The sequence below is a fragment of the Bombus fervidus genome, chromosome 11, assembly GCF_041682495.2.
Source record: "Bombus fervidus isolate BK054 chromosome 11, iyBomFerv1, whole genome shotgun sequence".
NCBI lineage: Eukaryota > Metazoa > Arthropoda > Insecta > Hymenoptera > Apidae > Bombus > Bombus fervidus.
The window spans coordinates 5,339,104-5,356,993 of record NC_091527.1 but is presented as its reverse complement, the minus strand read 5'-3'; the positions used below and the strand labels follow the sequence as shown (position 1 = coordinate 5,356,993).

The 17,890-nt window shown below is 37.8% G+C and overlaps 1 protein-coding gene across 2 annotated transcripts in view; it reads right to left on the bottom strand.

The window, feature by feature from the left end:
• Nucleotides 1-78: 78 nt before the first annotated feature.
• The window catches only part of LOC139992228 (thyroglobulin), a 33,703-nt gene continuing 15,891 nt past the window's right edge, over nt 79-17,890 (bottom strand). Inside the window, exons 1-9 of one of the 2 annotated variants that reach the window (XM_072012879.1) lie at nt 16,865-16,986; nt 12,210-12,349; nt 6,459-6,889; nt 5,221-5,767; nt 4,062-4,305; nt 3,714-3,982; nt 1,747-3,528; nt 959-1,416; nt 79-750 (exon numbers count right to left, since the gene is read on the bottom strand). In XM_072012879.1, the coding sequence (XP_071868980.1) occupies nt 586-750; nt 959-1,416; nt 1,747-3,528; nt 3,714-3,982; nt 4,062-4,305; nt 5,221-5,767; nt 6,459-6,889; nt 12,210-12,309 (3,996 nt within the window). In that variant the 5' untranslated portion in view covers nt 12,310-12,349; nt 16,865-16,986 and the 3' untranslated portion in view covers nt 79-585. Of the gene's footprint in view, nt 751-958; nt 1,417-1,746; nt 3,529-3,713; nt 3,983-4,061; nt 4,306-5,220; nt 5,768-6,458; nt 6,890-12,209; nt 12,350-16,864; nt 16,987-17,890 lie in introns of those variants that run through there. The other variant, XM_072012878.1, reaches the window with a different exon arrangement.

Genomic DNA, 17,890 nt, shown 5'->3' with positions numbered 1-17,890 from the left:
ACAGATCTCTGATTGGGTAAACGGTTGGCCTCTAGCGTCCAAAGTAATGATCTAGACGTATTAATAACGACACACGAATAAAGGAATTTCCGATCTTTATTGAGCTATATAAATAAACGAACACAGTATGAGTCTAATATTTACACCCATGATATACATACATTTAACGCAACGATATCCTCGGCGTTTCGTTCTCGAGCCAGGACATTTTTGCGTTGGTGGCTTCGATAAGTTCGAGGTGAAACAGAGAGACCCGCGAGAAGATCAGATTGTTCTAAATAAAAACTATTATTTCTCGACGACCGACCGAATTCCATTCTTTTAATTTTTTAAAATAAAATCCGTATTGTAGCTACACGTTACATCCTATATTGTGGGATCGATATCGCATGATGTCCACAAAGAAGGAAGTACCGTTTGCAATTTATTCGGTCGACCGTCAATTCTGGCAGTCGCGATGTATCTCATATTCAAAGAATAAATATCTCATCGAAATATGAAGGGGATTACGTAGACGTGACTTGGATCATGACTATATTGGCGCATGAAATAAGAGCGATCTACACGACGAACTCTTGATCTTTTCTATGTACCGACGACCACATCCGACGTAGACGTACTCTCTTGCGCTTCGGCTATGTCCTTCTTCTTCTCTTCCTGTTCTACGCCCGATATCACATACACCGGTTGCTGGTACGCGAGAAAGTGCTGATCCGCCGCCAAATTTTTTGATGGATCTTTCATTTTCATCTAAAATAAATATTTTTTTATCACTATTAAATATACTGAATTAGTAATTAATTACATAATAATTTTGTGTTGCTAACTATTATTTAAATCTGTTATTCTTTAAGGAAAAATTCGTCATTGTGGAATTATTAGATATCTGCTTTTCATAAAAATAATAAGTAATAGTAGAAAATTACAACTACTTATTTAAATAAAATTGAGAATGTACCTTTTTACGGTATAACATCAATAAAATCAGCAAACTGCTAATTATGAAAGCGCTTCCAGCAGCCAAAACCAATGTAGCAGTTTGATAAACGGGCGTTTCCACTTCTGTGAGGATTTCTCGTTGTTCTAATGCTACAATTCTGCTCTGCATAGCTATTGGAGGAGATCTGTGTGTGAAACGAGAAGTGGTTGCGTCCGCGAATGATCCCAACATGGATAATTTCTGTATTCTGGTTAATTCTTCCAGATGGAATGCTATGTCTACTTTATTCGGTCCTATTACTTCGAAACTAAGTATGGCTGAGTCTTGATTAATTTCTACTCGCACGTCGTTCTTTATTCTGGCGCCTAGATCATGTAGTAGATCCTCCGCTTGTCTGGTCAGTGTAGCCTCGTCATCGCCGAGGAATCGACCGGGGAAACGTAGAGTTACTTCGACAGCTTCTACTGGAGTTGGTACTAAAGAAATTTACAAAAATTTATCAAATATTTATTTCAATGTATCTTATTTATATTATCAAATTATATATATATATATTATTAGATTGTGATTTTGTATGCATTTATGACATATTAAAAATATTAATTGAAATATATCTTTTTTTAATTGCATTCGTTAAAAAATATAAATTTGCATAAACATTCATACTCTACATATTGTATAAATACTATTTATATTATACATGTTAAACCAAGTTTTAGTTCTCATTGATCGATTATCATAAAGTGACTCTACCTGAAATTGACAAAATGACTCAATACAAATATATAAAAGATATCGTATCTTACAGCAAATATTCGTTCCTTTCAGGAAAGGTTCTGAGCCAATGAGTTGATTGCCTGCCTCGTCGACACACCAACATGTATCCCCAGCACACTGCGTCGGCTCGAACCTGCCCTGACGATCGCAAATTGCCGGGACGTGGCCTTTATCTTTCATCGCCTGACATCTTGTGCCTAACACCATCCCGATTTGCTTCTCGTCAGTTTCTAAGTTAATTAGAGCGTTCTCCATGAACGCTTGAATTTCACGGTCGATTTCTTGAACCGCCGGCCCTCTGCCTCCTCGTCTTGCTTGCCTAAAGTTACACTTGGGCTCCGCTCCTCTGGTAAGCGAACCTTTCACAGGTTGACCCTTTCTGTTAACACACCAGCAAACACCAACGTGCTCCAAACACTGTATAGATTCCCACATGCCATTTTCTGGGTCACATCTGGGCAAGAAAGTTGGTTGCTTCAGCCTTTGAGACGTTTTCAAATTCTTCTCTCTAAGTCTTTCACATTGCGATAATACAGGGCACACGGTATCGCATACTAAGCGACTGGAGAAGTCATTGTGACCCAGAGTACACTCGAATTTCCTCCTACATTCGTTATGTTCTGGGTCAAAGTACCATCTCTCAGTTTCATTTAAACCCATTCCTAAATTACAGGGTACTTTTCGTGGTGGTTCAAAACAAACTTCGCGAGGTTTGGGACAGCATACAGCGTATTCATCCAGAGGAGACAGTTCACATTTGTGTGTGGATGGACAATGTTGACCATGTGGTCCGCAAATTGCTGGGGAACCGTTTTGATCTAGTAAAGGAGACCCATTTGGACAAGGATTATCTTTTTTAGGCAAACAGACTGGTACAGGCGGACACGGTGGTACGCTACAGGCTACTTCGACCATTCTACATGCCTCGTTTTCTCCCCGACAAGTCACGCTCTTGCAGGGATCTCGACAGGAACACATTGGACAACCGCTATCAGGATCTAGTTCGAATCCATCGGCACAATCAAGCTTGCAATCGATCTCTGGACATCTGAGCGGCGTGTTACACTTTGGTACCACTCCCTCGAGAACACGAGTGCCTGCAGCCTCTCTGCCCTCCTTGTCCACGCACCAGCACATTCTATTGTGACATTGAACCGGCTCAAATGCTCCACTAGCATCGCATCTCGGGATATAAATCCTTCTGGCTGGTTCCCCTGACTCTCTGGCCGCATGTTCTGCCACAGCACGTGCGTGTTGGCAAGCTGTGGCCATCACAGGAGCTACACACTGCGTCCCACAACCTGTAGAACAGCACTTCTGCGTGGCAGAACATTCTTGATCATTACTACATTGTAGTTCGCAACTCGATGAACTTGGCACCAAATACGGACACTGGCCTGGTTTCATGGCCAGACAAGCTGGAACAGCTGGACAGTGCTGTCCTGATCCACAATTCACGTCGACCATCGTACAGGTCTCATGTGGGCCGCATGAGACATCTTTACAAGGATCGTGACAACGACATTGCTGACAACCAGTCGCATCTACTTCATAGCCATAAGGGCATCTTAAATTGCAGGATAAAGATCCACAGAGTTTGAGAAGGTCGTTTATCTCTTTACAATCAGTGCTACGATTCACGCCACTTTTTAGAACAACTCCGCGGTCGTTTACGCAGGAACAGGTACCATTGTGACATTGTAACGGTTTGTAGCTACCATCTTTCTCACATTGTGGTGGTGGAATCGCTAAAGACATATCTTCCCTGGTTCCTTCCATGCGGTCGTTGAATTCCCTCAAGTATTCACACACTGCAATAATTTAATAACATTATTTTACATAAGTAGAATTAAAGCCGAGAGGTATTAATTTTAGTTATTAAAAAATAGTATACGTAGGAACGTTCAACGTGAAAATATTAGTATGCCAATGATTTAGATTTCTTTTAAGTTTTAAAGTTAGTTTTTATATTTCTTTTAAGTTTTAGTGGACTTACTGGTTTGTGGTTTTGTGGAATTGGCTGACGTCATGCAGCACACCGATTGTCCAGCTTCCGGTACAACGGTGCATTTATAGCCTTGTGGACAAGTTTCGTTCTCAGAACAGGTTACAGCGTTCCGTTCGTTATCGATAAGGGGAGTTCCATAGACACAAGGACTCTGATAAGTTTTCTTCGGTTTACACTCTGGTCTGGTTGGACAGAGAAAGTCTGGGCAACCGTCTTCACGATGCAGAACGCATTGTTCTCCAACCGGACACGGAAAACTAAGGAAGAAAACAGTTAGAAGCATAAGATGTTATTATGAAATATACTATATCTAAGTGGATGTAATTGTACACTTACCCTTCACAAGGATTGTCGCATTCGCAAGTTGGACAACCGGAAGCATCGGTTTTAAATCCATATTGACAAACTTGGGCGCACTGTTGGGAAACACAAGACGCTGGAAGTGATCTTCCCTTCGTTATTGACTTGCAATCGACTTTATCTGCTGGTCCCATGGTTCCAGATATTTTTCGACCGTTATTATCCACGCACCAGCAAACCAGACCGTTCCTCGAGCATTGTTTACCTTCGTATCCTCCATCTACAAGTTTGAAAATATTAATAATGTTTATTTTATCAAAAGATTATAAAAACACAGTTATTTACGATCTTCATAATCGATGCTGTTAAAATAATTCAAAAGGGATACCCAAATTCTTACATTTAATATATTTTTAACTCCCAAAGCATATCGACAAATTAAAAATGTTATGATACAATTGTCTCCCAAAAATTCTCAAAAGTATAATACAATAGAATCCCATTTTAATTTCAAACATATTTGTGGAGGATGATTAGACGTTTTGGTGTATCTATTGATGAGACGAGTGGATATTTGGTGTAGTCAAATATATTTAAAACTATTTGTAGTACAGAGTTCATCGTCGTTCGCTAAATGTCGCTCGTTATGCGTATACACGGTAATGAGTACATTCGCTCGATGATATTCGCTCTAAGATTACTCGATACTCACTAACTGATAACTATCTAAAATAACTGATCTAAAGAAAGACTGATTCTCTTAACGATAAAAGTTTAAATACAACTTCGATTGACGGTTGCCCGTAGCGGCGACATTGTTTTGCCCGGAGTTTGTTTATTGCTACGTTTGGTACGTCAAGACGGCGTCAATATCTCAAGGCAAAACAACGACATGAGTCGCTCTTGGTTCGCATCATCCTTTGACTCATGTGCCGCTACATATTTACCTAACTAGGAATGTAAACTTATTATCTGAACCAGCAATAGTTGACACTGATACAATCAGTATATTATTATTATACATACAAACTGTTTGTCTATGTGCATAAACTGTTTACTTATCCACCAGCAGATCCAAACAAATATGATTCTATTGTAGAGTGTTATCTCTCACCAAACAGTCTCTCTTTAATAACTAAGCCAAACCTAACTATTCGATTTAATCAAAGATTCCTATTCATCCTTAGATCCTCACCTTCCGTGCATTGAGGAACATATCCACGGCCCTGCCTCTCAGAAATACTCAGCATTTCCGCCAGCACACGGTCTCTGTGGCAAGCACTGAGCCCCTGTGGTACAGAACAAACTCCTCCTCCACACTTCTCGCTCTTGCAACATTTCTGCGGACCTGGACACTCTAAGTCATGCTGACAGGAATTGCCACAAATAGCTGGCTCCTCCAATGGACACGTTCCTGGTCTCTTTAGATTAATGTTGGATGGACAACAGACCCCGTATTCCTGTTTCGGTTCCACCAGGCAGCTATACATCGGCGGGCAGGTCGGTTTCCCTGGCGAGTCGCCGCAGAGGAATGGCCTCGGCGAGTCCGTGATTTGCAGCGGTTCACCGGCTGGGCAAATCGTCGACAGTGACTTCGCTTTACGGCAGCTGGGAATTGGTGGGCACGGTGGACGGGCGCATGTTACATCAATCAACTCGCACGTTTGACTGATCCCCGGACAGGCGACCCCGCGGCAAGGATCTCGACACTCGCATTTAGCGCAGCCAGTTTTCGACTCGATCTGCGAGTGGAAATAACTAGTCAGCAGCTGCTACGGAGTATTGCATAAAGTCGAGATTTTGCTTCTCGTAAGAGGTCTTAGGAGTACTTGTGTAGGAAGGGATCATTTTGGTACTTTCTTCTTTTGGTTCTATATCGTTGGTTATAAAGTAGGTGAAGGATGTGTATGCAATTAAGGATATTTATGCAACTTTATGAGTGAAACAAATGGAACATAAAGAGGAATTTGTTCTACCGACAGTGAATTGTTATTTGTGTATATTATATGTATTCATCTGTATATTTCTGCACCTTTGAACTCATAAATGTATGAGCATCCGTAATGCAGTTGTTAGAGATAATTATACATGCTTCATGTTCTTTACTTATATATCGTTGGTAGTTAGCAATTATTTCTTAAATTTAATTTCTCGAAGTTCAATTACGCCAGTCTTTTAAAGCAAGAATACACGCTTATTTTTGTTAAAGAACTATAATTAAAGAATTCCGTTATAACACACGCGTCTTAACCGAAAATATAGCCAATTAAAAGAAGATCAGATACATGAGAGTATTATATTTCTAGATTTTTAGATTTTTTGTTTTATTTGAAGATCAAAAAAATCTTATTTACCTTATCTATAATATCTTATTTATCGTATTTCTTATGGATATATCTTAACTGATATTTCAAGATATATTTGAAAGTTTACCTCAAAGCCTAGTGGACAAAGCATTCGACAGCTATGTGCGGGACACTCGCGGGGATTATCGCAATCGATCACATCCTTGGAGGATCCCCTAGTACCTGGAACTTCGGCACCGATTTCGTCCACGCACCAGCAGTTTTTCTCTCGCGGATCACATTGTATCCTCTCGAACTCGCCAGTCTCGTTGTTGCACTTTGGTATAAATTGCGACGGTCCACGTGGACCAAGGGCGCGCGATCTTCTCACGGCTGCCTGCGCCAGCTGTTCACATCCTGTCAGCTCGCCGATGACGCATTTCGTGCCGCAAGCTGTCTTGCAGCAACGTTCCCCCGACGCCTGACACTGGAAGTCATTCTCGCAATTTGGCGCTCTTGCGGGACACACGTTCTGCTCCTCGAAGGCTGGGCATCGACCTATTGCTTTCAACGATGGCTCTGTAATACGAGCAATATATGTACTGTGTGTCAAATATGATATACTTTCTAATATAAATATTAAAGTATATGTAGTGTATGATTAAAGTATAATCATTTCGCTTCAATTATTATATTAACTGTAATAGTAGAAATACTAGAAATTTGATCATCATCTTTCCACATTCCATTAGAGCCTCCTTAAGTTCATTTTAAGCAGTGATCTAAGAATCTTTCATTTTTAATCGCTGCGACAAATCGACGAAGAAAAGGAAGAAGGAAGCTTCTATGTCAAAATTTACATTAAAAATTGACTCTCGGTAGGACTCAATTTCGGCGAATGTTCTCCTTCTCCTTCAAACTATGCCGCCTCTTTCAATTAATACGCGGAAGAGATTATGAAGGAAAGAAAAATATTTCCTCGTCCCGGAATGTCTTCGAAGCGGTGTAAAAAACGGCACACCTCGACACAAATTTATTCGAGCGTAACGGAACGAACATTCGGCGGATCTTAGCAACGGAATCATCATCATTATCATCATCGTCGTACCACGCGAAGAACGGAGCCAGTTTTATAGGTCAGAACATCGAGGCGATCTCACGGACAGCTCGCGTATGGATCTCGCGGAACAGCGCCGCTTTCGTTCTCAAGCACCAGCGTTGAAGTGCAGCGCGACGATAATAATAATAAAAATAGCCGGAGTCGAGCTAACGGTTCCTCACATCCTACTGCCACACTTACTACTCGCCTAACGTGCTACGAACACGTTTCCATCGACTTCCAGTAGCTTCCAGTTCTGTGCTTCGCTCATAGGCACGTACCTGACTATCGAATTAGGGTTACATGCAGCTACACTCACTAATATCATAAGTATATGAGTATATGTGGTCATAAGTATATACGTACATACAACAATATGACACTTAGTTGATTTGTATTATAGCAACAGTACGTGAAATTTACGAAAGTGTGCAAATTAACGATGAATCATATAGTAATTAGAAACAACACTTGCTATCTCTTTATCCATCAAGATATCACTTTAAATTACGTATTAAAAAACATTGCAATAATATATTTTAAACAGTCAATTATCCATTATATTCGTATATATTATTAAGTTTCGATGTTCAGTGGGATTATCTATAATCAAATTAAACTTAATAAAATACATATATAGCACGCGTATGAAAGTTTCCTATAGTATGTGTTCAAATATTTTCACGAGCGTACGCATATAACACCATAGTAGTTAACAATTAAACTTTGCTATTAAAGTTCGTACACGACTCTCAATTATACCAAATGAGTGAAAAACATTGAAAGTTTTGAGTGGTTCTAATTCGGCGACTACAAACTTCATAGCAAGCTGTAGGCCGAACCACTGGACAGACAAAAAGGAACGGAGTGTAGAATGGCCACGGGATTCGAATGCAACGAAGACGACTGCTCGATTAACAGCAAGTGCCTCCGGTCACGCGACCCTTTTTCTCGTTAACTCGACCAAGAACTTGCGTATACACGTCGAACGTGCTTCCACGGATCCTTTTTGCAGATAGCTGGGAACGTCTCAGGAGCCGTATTGGCTAAGTCGATGGTTGTTAAATCTTTCGAAGAGTGGGAAAAAGATCAGATAGTTTGAAAAGTTTGCTTCCGAAAATGTTACCCTGGGGCTGTTGAGGCTGGTTTACGTTGGAGCAACCAGCAACAGTTGGAAGTGAGTTTCGAAGAGTTTTGAAGCATTTTGTAATACAAGATATATGTAGAGAACTTTTTTTATTGATGAGTCTAAAGTTGGTAGAAAATCTGATCAATTGTAACTATAAAATAATTATGATTTAGAGAAATATCATGCTCGTATTAATATCAATATCAGACTCATTCGGTGTCTGGTAATTTGCTAAAATATTAATTTTAATTGTACTAGATCGTGATTTTATTAGACTTCATTATAATACCTATCCTAAAAAGATGCTATAGCCTCGAAATATGAAGTCATCGATCGTTCATGAGTCACTTTTATGACTCAGTATTTATTTCATTGTTTAGTTCAAAGATGAGAAATCTGGTTGAGTAAAACGATTTATAGAAGCCATACAGGGAAAGTATACGCACGATTACACTCGTCGAGCATATGGGATAGAAAGATACATGCGGTGCATACCAATCGACTTTTTACTTTGACTCTCTATATATCACATACCACATTTTCACGCCGTTAAAGATTTCATAAAAGTCTAGTGAAATCTACGGCACATCCGATTACCCGAATTTCCGGTTCGTTGACCATCGTCCTCTTTCTTTACGCTCTATTATAATCATTTCGTTAATCCTCATCGCAACGAACTAGTTTCCCTATTACAACATTCCGACGATCGAATTCCGCGTTGTACAATTTAGATCATTTTATAAAACTGTAACAGATCAATTTTCAATTCGGAATTTCTGTATTCTATACTACATCGATTTAATTTATTGATTTATACTTATTTATTAGTAAATCCATTCTTTTCTAATTTGTTTAGACAGACGTATTTTGCCGTACAAAAGCACAAAATTTTTCTACTTAGAAAATTTATCTCCCTTTCATAGTATTCAAGATATTTAAGGAATCATGTTTTAGAGCTCAAACTTTAAAAGCACGTATCTTAAATTAAGAAATTAGATTTCAAAATTGGATTTAATTAAATTTAAAATATACGTAAATTATTTAATGCACAAGCAGTGTACATCGACTTCTGAAATCGTTCGTATAACCATGAACGGTAGTGTATGTGTCATTGACTCCTTTCACCACAGAGTAGCACATCGCGCATCGTAAAATTTTTAAATTACCATTTTCTACCCACATAGCTCTATTTTCTCGAATGAAATTCTCTTTACCACATGAATTAATTATCTATTCATGCAAAATTCACAAATAAACTCTCCCTACTTTATTTCATTCTCAATGAATTTACTCATTCAACCTTTGTATTATACTATACATACGACCCAGTCGAATAACATATAAATGCTGATACGACGTGATTCCTTATGGAAAAATAATAAAAAAGCACAAAATAAAATTAGGTCACTGTCGACTTAATTTCTGAGAAAATCAGGTTTAAAAATTTATCGAATACACTTGAACATGATTAATTCCGGACTGGATAGAAGTAAATATCGACAGGAGGTCATTCTACGTGTGTCCGAAAGAAAGAAATTTGAAAATTAATTATATGGGTGAGCTGGGCCGATTCTTAACGAAATATGTTGAAACTCTATTTCCTTGAAAATGAAGCTTTTGACGGGAAAATTGTTATTTCATATTTTTGACTTATTTTCACAAATAGAATGACCTCTTATCGATTAACTATTACTGTTCGATCCGGATTTAGCCGTGTTTAATTATCCTTGATAAATTATCGAACTCGGTTTTTTCGAAAACTAAGCCGAGAATGTAAAAATGTTGTTCCATATTTTCTCCTTATTTTCTTACAAGGAATCACGTCCCGTTTTTACATGTTATTACGGCTATATATGTAGTATAGAATTCAATAGGGAACGAAAATATCTCAGGAATCTCTGTGGACGCGTAAACGATAAAGAAACAAAGAAGGGATCGGCGAGAATGTCAAAGAGGCAGAGGAAATGAAGAAACGCATTCTGATCGGCGAAGAGGAAACGTGTTCATAAGAAAGGAAAGACGCAAAGGCGGACACAGGCGACGAGAATACAGAGTAGAATGCACTTTAACGGTGCGAGAGATTCAATTTGTTATTTGTTGTAGTATGCAAATCGTTTCACCGGCCTGATATTTATCGAGACGAGAAACCGATATCCTGTTGTAACACATTGCGAATCGATCGAAGTCTTCAACACCGATATCGTTCAACGTCCACTGTTCACTGGCAATTTCACCTGCTAATTAACGTCTCGTTAAGTGACATCGTTCATTTGCCTGGAGGACGTACCGTGGCTTACCGATGTATAATCCTCGACAAATAATTAACTCATCGATTAGGGGATCTCTCTCGTGTTTCGTCGAGATCTATATAGTATTATATAGGTACCTTAATGTCGTGTAACTATGTTGTTAATACCGATTTTTATAGCCGGTTGCATCGGACAAGTTAGTTTTAAAGTGATTTAACGCACTCTTAAAATATTAAGAATCAAACTTACGGTAACCTAACGTTTTTTTACTACTACTATTTGGATCGTATAGCATTGATTAATATTTTGTTGGACGAACATTCCGTTCGTCCTTAAAAAATACAAGAAATATCTTACGACACGACGCGCGCGACGGTTGAATCTTTTATCTGAGCCAGGACGTTGTTCGATGAAATATGAAGCAGGATTTTAGATGCAACGTTACTTTAGAGAGAGCGTTGGTAACGTGAATACTAAAATATCCTCGACAATTTTGAAATGAATACGTCCATGAATCGTCATACATTACGAGCATTTCCACCTTTATCAATCTTGCAATATTATTGTTTGTGCCCTTTATCATGAATAAATAAAATACAGTCTGACGGTAGTATCATTTTCGTTATGCAAAATATTTTGAAATTTCATTAGCGCTGTAACGAGACACAATCGTCGTGATTATATTGGCAAAAGAGATCAATTTGGAAATGTATACATAAGTCATAAGACACAAAGCATCAAACACGTAATTAACGATAAAGCTAGTCCCATTGAATATCGAGGTCTGTTGAAATAGTGGATAATTGACTGTTTAAAATAATTTCATGATTTTTACGATATGCTTGTAATAAATATCCGACAACTTCTGTACTTCAATTTAATCGTGACAATTGTATCATGTTTGTGTACAAGGGTTCGAGTAGTTTCGCGAGCCTGTGTACAAAAACACGGAAATATCTGCAGTTGACGAGGTGTTTGAAGGAGGATAAAGAGGATTAAGCCTCTCCTAAGGATGGGCTTGGCTTTTTCCGGTGGTTTTTCGCAATACCAAGGACGAATCTGTCGGTGAGACGACGTCTCTCGAAATCCGATCACGTCTGTGGCGTAGCATTATATGTAGATGCACGCCCGTTTCAAGAGTTTGCCTTCCTTTTTTTAATTCTTTTTCTATCTCTTTCACAGCGTCACCCCGTGCACGTCGTCACTGCCTCGTTGGTCGAACGTGAACACAGCTACACAGGCCTCTATTGTTTGCTAATGGCCGCTCTTTCAATAATTCGGGACCAATCATTACAGGCGAACGAGCCGCGGGGTTAGGGCGGGGAAATCGCTGGAAGTAAAATAGAAGAAAAAAAAGGAGAAAAGGGGATGGGGGGAGGGGAAAGAAATAAAATAAACGATGTAGAAAAATGGTAGACGTACCTGCTGTGACCGACGATGACAAAGATAGTAGCAGCCAGCAGGTCGATGACACCCACACAACGGCGCAGGCAAGCCCACCGTTGCAGAAATCACGGCGCATCCTCAGCGCATCAAGTGATTTTTTAATCGGCTCGCTATATCTGAAATTTGAGAGGAAAAATAGAATGAAACGATTTTAAACCGGTGATATGCGTTTCTCCGATAATTTTACGCGATCGCTTGATGTATAAAAAGACTACATACATAATACATACATATATGTACATACGTACATACGTACGTTTAGCAAATCTCGAGCGCCTGAATATTTTATTGCCGGATAATCGTATCTATTGGTCTGATAACGCTTGAAAAATTGCTACTCGATAAAAAAAATTTCATGCATCTAAATTCAATTTGAAATTTGAAATTCATATGTAATTTCAGCATGGGGCATCTCTTTGTTAGTCACGTCAATATTTCAGTGAGTTTCAATAGAACGAAACGTGGAATAACCGACTGCTTTTATTATTGTATGTGGTTAACAAGGATTCAAGAATTATTATCAAATTGAGAGTGTTTAGGTATTTAAAATTTTAATTGATTTAAAATTTTGCTACTTATACTACCATTTAGTAAACTAAAATATAACCAGCTTTGTGTAAATGCATGAAAAATTGTTGATAAATTAAAAACAGATGAACACAGAGATATAAAATTTACACTGCAATTCAGAAACCCATACATTTTTTGTTATTTATACAACCGATTGATGAGGTACGATATGACAGGTTTTGTATATGTATATTTCATCAAGTCCGCCACTGATGGCCTATAATCAGAGTAATGCATATTGATTTTTTGAAGCTTCTTATTTAATTGGTTATTGAAGCAGTTTTTACTGGAGAAGCCTTGTGCTCCTTTTATCCAGGTAAAATGGGAAAGACTACATAGTTCGATAATATTAATGATAATAAACGAGATTAAATTGAAAGGTAAGTACACGCTAGACACGAATTTATTTTTCTATCGGGGTCAGAAAGCTGCCTGATCGTAAGCAGAGAGCCGAAGGAGGCCGTTATCGGCCGAGAAAATAATTAATCGGACCTTCAAATATTTCGGGGAGAGAAAGTTGGAGCGCGTGACGGAATCAAGATCCAAGGAGTAACACATTTTCTGCTTCCTCTTTCCGCGTGGAACCGTTACTATTAAAGTACCTTAAAGTTACGTTTCGCCGTTTCCGGGGCCAATAAAGCTCGGGATTATAGATCCGTAATGGAAAAAGTTTCTTCTTAGAAGCCGGAGGGAAGTCGCTCTGCCAATTGAAAGCAACAACCGGACAGTTTTTCATTTTTCTTTGATACCGCTCCTCGTCGAAATTAAAGGGACGAAAAATTTCATACCGATGTGATCGAAATTTAGGTGTATCTTGACTCGTATAGGGAAGAGTCAAGTGTTAAGAATGATTTTATTTCAGCACACTGATTTTATTAAATTCCGTTTTCTCACATTGTGATTATGGTAGGAAATTCCACAGACTTGTGTGTGTATATATATATATATGTTTAATGTTGCTTACAACAGAGATAATTAGCAACGCAGCACAGTTAATAGTCTATAATTTTAGATACAATTTTGTAGATCTCAGCAGTTGAAGGGAAGGTTCACCATTTTTCAGCTAAACTTCAACAATTTCGTTATATCATTAGACAGTTTAGTGGCTTTTTTCTTATGATCATAGTTTCTGCACTCTAGTATGATACGTTTAATAGACAATATCAGTTTGCATTGTTTGCAGATTTGCATTGAGGTTTATGGTAGTTAAGTAGACATGAACGAGTCAGTGCTGGGTGGCTGATCCTAATTCTGCTAATTGACGATTGGATTGTTGGATTAATCATATTTGGAAATATTTGCCATCCCATATCTCCATCCGTTTGCTCCATATATTTCCATGTATCTTATAGCTAATGCTCCTATGGGATGCTATTTTATGAAAGTATTTAAATAGTTTCTTGTATCATTGCATGTGACGTAGTGGATAACTTTATTATTTTCTCTGGTCTTAGCTGTTATTTTTGTTGCTTTATCTGCTTGGTCGTTTCTTTCAATACCAATATATAGTGGTATTATATCTGTATTATTATATTACAGTGTTCATGTTTATTGTAAGTTCACGATTATTGTAAGATATGTTTCTTTAATGTCTTGGATGAATGAGCTTGAGATTATCATATTGCTAATAAGTGCGATGGCACTTTTAGAGGCTTAAAATATTATAAAATATTTTCTAGGAGATCTATTAATGAATTGTAATGCATTTAAGTGCTAGTAATTTACTCTTGAAAACAGAGCACATATCGTCCAGATAATATTAGTTGTTCAATACTTTATTGGTATGTCTGTCTCTTTAAAATGCAAAATCCCATAATATAAATTAACTAAAAGAAGCGTAATTTCTCTTGTTATCAGGGAAGTTATCGCCATTATTGGGAACGTTTATAAAGTTAAATGAATTGTGTCTGTCTTCATTCCTACCATCTTCCTTGATTAAAAAAGTTTGACCTGTCGTTTCCATAACGGTATTATTAAGCCTGTCCTTAAAAAATCCACATTAAGTACATCTTAATAAAACGATACTAAAGGAACTAAAAGAAATATTAAATATAACTAAGAAATACTTTTTCCTCTCAAAGAAAAAAAGAACAAATAACTTATCAGTACCAAACTAATTCTCTTGTATACTTTCTTGTATATCAAAAACTGATTTTTCACTAATATTAAAAGGAAGAATACGAAAATACAAAAAGTTTCTTCTTCAACCATATAAAACATAACGGTACATTTTCTAAACAGAAAGAAGATGGGATAATAGCTGCAGTATTCAACAATAGAACGATCGTGGCGCAGTGGTTGCAGATTGCAATTAATTTCGCAGTTCAAGAACATCGACCCAACGTCGTTTTATCTTTGTCTCGCTATTAATAGGTAGATGGAAAATAATCTTTAATTCTATAACCGGTTGCAAGTGGCACTCTTGGAAAACTGCATCTGCGGCGTGGGCAAAGCGACGAGGACAACGCGCTCGTGCAACTTAGGGATTCCCTTCTTTAAAAGGGAGAATAACAATGGAAGTTATGTCTCCTTATTCGTTATGCCGCGGAGAATATTCTAATGCGTTCCTCTCCGTTATTCATGAGCCCCAGAGTCAGCTTCGAGATCTACGAATTGTCGGCGACGTTTTCGTTTCTTTTCACCTTCCTTTGTTCCTCGTTACAACTTCGACGTCGGAGACGTTTCTTCGCCCGCCACCACCCTTCCACCCATTCCGCTCTGGTACACGGGTATTTTCATTGTGGCCACCGTTCCAACAGGGCTAAAAAGATGATTAAAGGTAAAAAAAAAAGGAGAGATTTGCTTTCCCCTTCCTGTTTCTCATTCCCTCGCCTCTCGCGGTATCTTCGATATTTTTCCTCGTAAAATTGTTAGAGTGAAACCTCAAGATGCTTGGTGGGAAATTTTAAACAGTTTTATGGATCTTTTAAACCTTTGATGATGTAATAGAATGACAAGAAATTTGGAATGAAAAAGTTTAGTTTAGAAAAGAGTTATTTCTTTGTCGTATCTAATGCAAAATAACGTATAATTTCGACCTTTTTCATTTTTTTTTTAACAGACCAGAGTTTTCTAAAATTTACGAAACTGAATTTATAATTTCAACTGATTGACTAATTTCAACTAACATTATGGTCCCTTTCGTTTGCGACTTTTGTAAACCTAATTTTCCCATATCTCTAAAAATATTGCAGATACTCGAAATGATCAAAGTTATTGGCCATGCCATATATTTCCTTTGCAGTGTCAGATTATCGCCGATACGAATTATATTAGATATTAAGAAATATGTAAGTCAAAGCAGCCTTTAGTAGCTTGCTCTTCCAGCTTTTTTTTCCGCTTTCAACATGTCTTTCACTTTGTTTGCACACGTTTTGTTAAATATTCTCAAATCTTAGGACAGTCTCTTACATTAATTCCCCTTCCTACGGTGTGTTTTACTTTAATCTCAAATTTAAACGAGCCACTCTCTTTTAATAACGATGCGGAACTTCGTATTTTTCATGAAAATTCAATTTAAGTCTATGGGAGAACTTCCAAGCTTCTCTTAGAAGTGTTCGTCTCCCTTTTTCTTCGTCTTCATCTTCTTCACGATATTAAATGCACATCGATTGTTTCATTTAGGAAATGCAAATAAGAGCCACAAACCAGAAACCATATAACAGGTGGATTATAAACGTTTATGCAAATTTATGCTTTTTACGAGCACTGAAAAGGATAAAAAAAAAATACTGCAATATATTATGAATTAATTAAATTAATGAATATTTTGGATAGTTCGTATATTTTTGCATGTATATTTTCATAACTGCGTTATTTAAATTTCAACCTCCTGCATATGCATAAATATTCATAATTCAATAATGAGATACAGTGCCCATTTTTTACAGGCGAGCAATTTTTTAGCTTAAAACGCTTTCCGAGAAATTCATCTTAATAAGAGGGTGATTTTTATTGCTTTTGATAAATTAATTTTTTTTTTCATTGTTATGAACGTTTCAGAGATATTTATTATCACGTTATTATATTTTTTATCCTCTCATGCTATACATATACGGTACCTTATAATCTTCCATGATTAAAACACCTTATAGTTTATACGATGATCGCCTGATAAGTAATGCACACTCGTCTGTATCGTAAGAACAAAAAGAGTTAAGGCTCTGCGTGACCGCTCATTTTATAACTACATCCCTCCTTTATAAACATACCGAGTTTCAATAAGTTCGTTTGTCGCAATCACGAACAGTAACATTCAGAGTGAGGTTGAATATCAATGCGATGTCAACGAGATTCAAGCGAAGTGCAGTAATCGAGTTTCTTACAGCGGTAAACATTGAGCCTGCGGAAATTCTTCGCCGTTTACTAGCACGTGTATGCCACGGTATTAAAGACCATGGAGCATTTGCGGAGATGTCTATATGCCGGATTTGGAACTCGAACTGGATATCATCGCAGCGTGACAACATTCGGCCGCATACCGCACGCACAACACTTGATGCTTTTGCGAGTTTAGAATTTCAAATTGTTCCACGCCCGCCTTGAGCCGGAAATCCACTGACCAGCAAAGCCAACCCAAGGCGATTTGCTTTAGCGCATTTATGTGGAACCGTTTTCATTGGCAAGTTAAATTGGCCGGGTCAAATGTTGTAGTTCAGATCTGACTCCTTCCGATATTTTTTACCATTTCTTTCCCGAATAGAAGGGGACCTTGGAAAGTATTCATTTCATGTCAAACGATAAAGTCAAGGCAAGTGTGAAGTCCTTCGCCAAAAATAGGTCGACAGAATTCTGCATTGGCAGAATGAAGAAGCTCGTCACCCATTGACAAAAATGCATCGAAGATAGCGGCGATTATATTAAAAAATAAATACGGTGTTTCGTATCTAATTAATTGCAATTTTATTTTCTTTTTTTAGATTATGTATTCTTAAATACAGGTGATGTGCATTAATTATCAGCCGACCTTCGTATCTTTAAACCTAATTAATTACATATTTCTCTTGTTAACCGTGTCCTATTTATGCCTAAAAACTATCGTGGTTGGAATTTCTCCATATGCAAATTTTGTTTCATCCTTTAGCTAC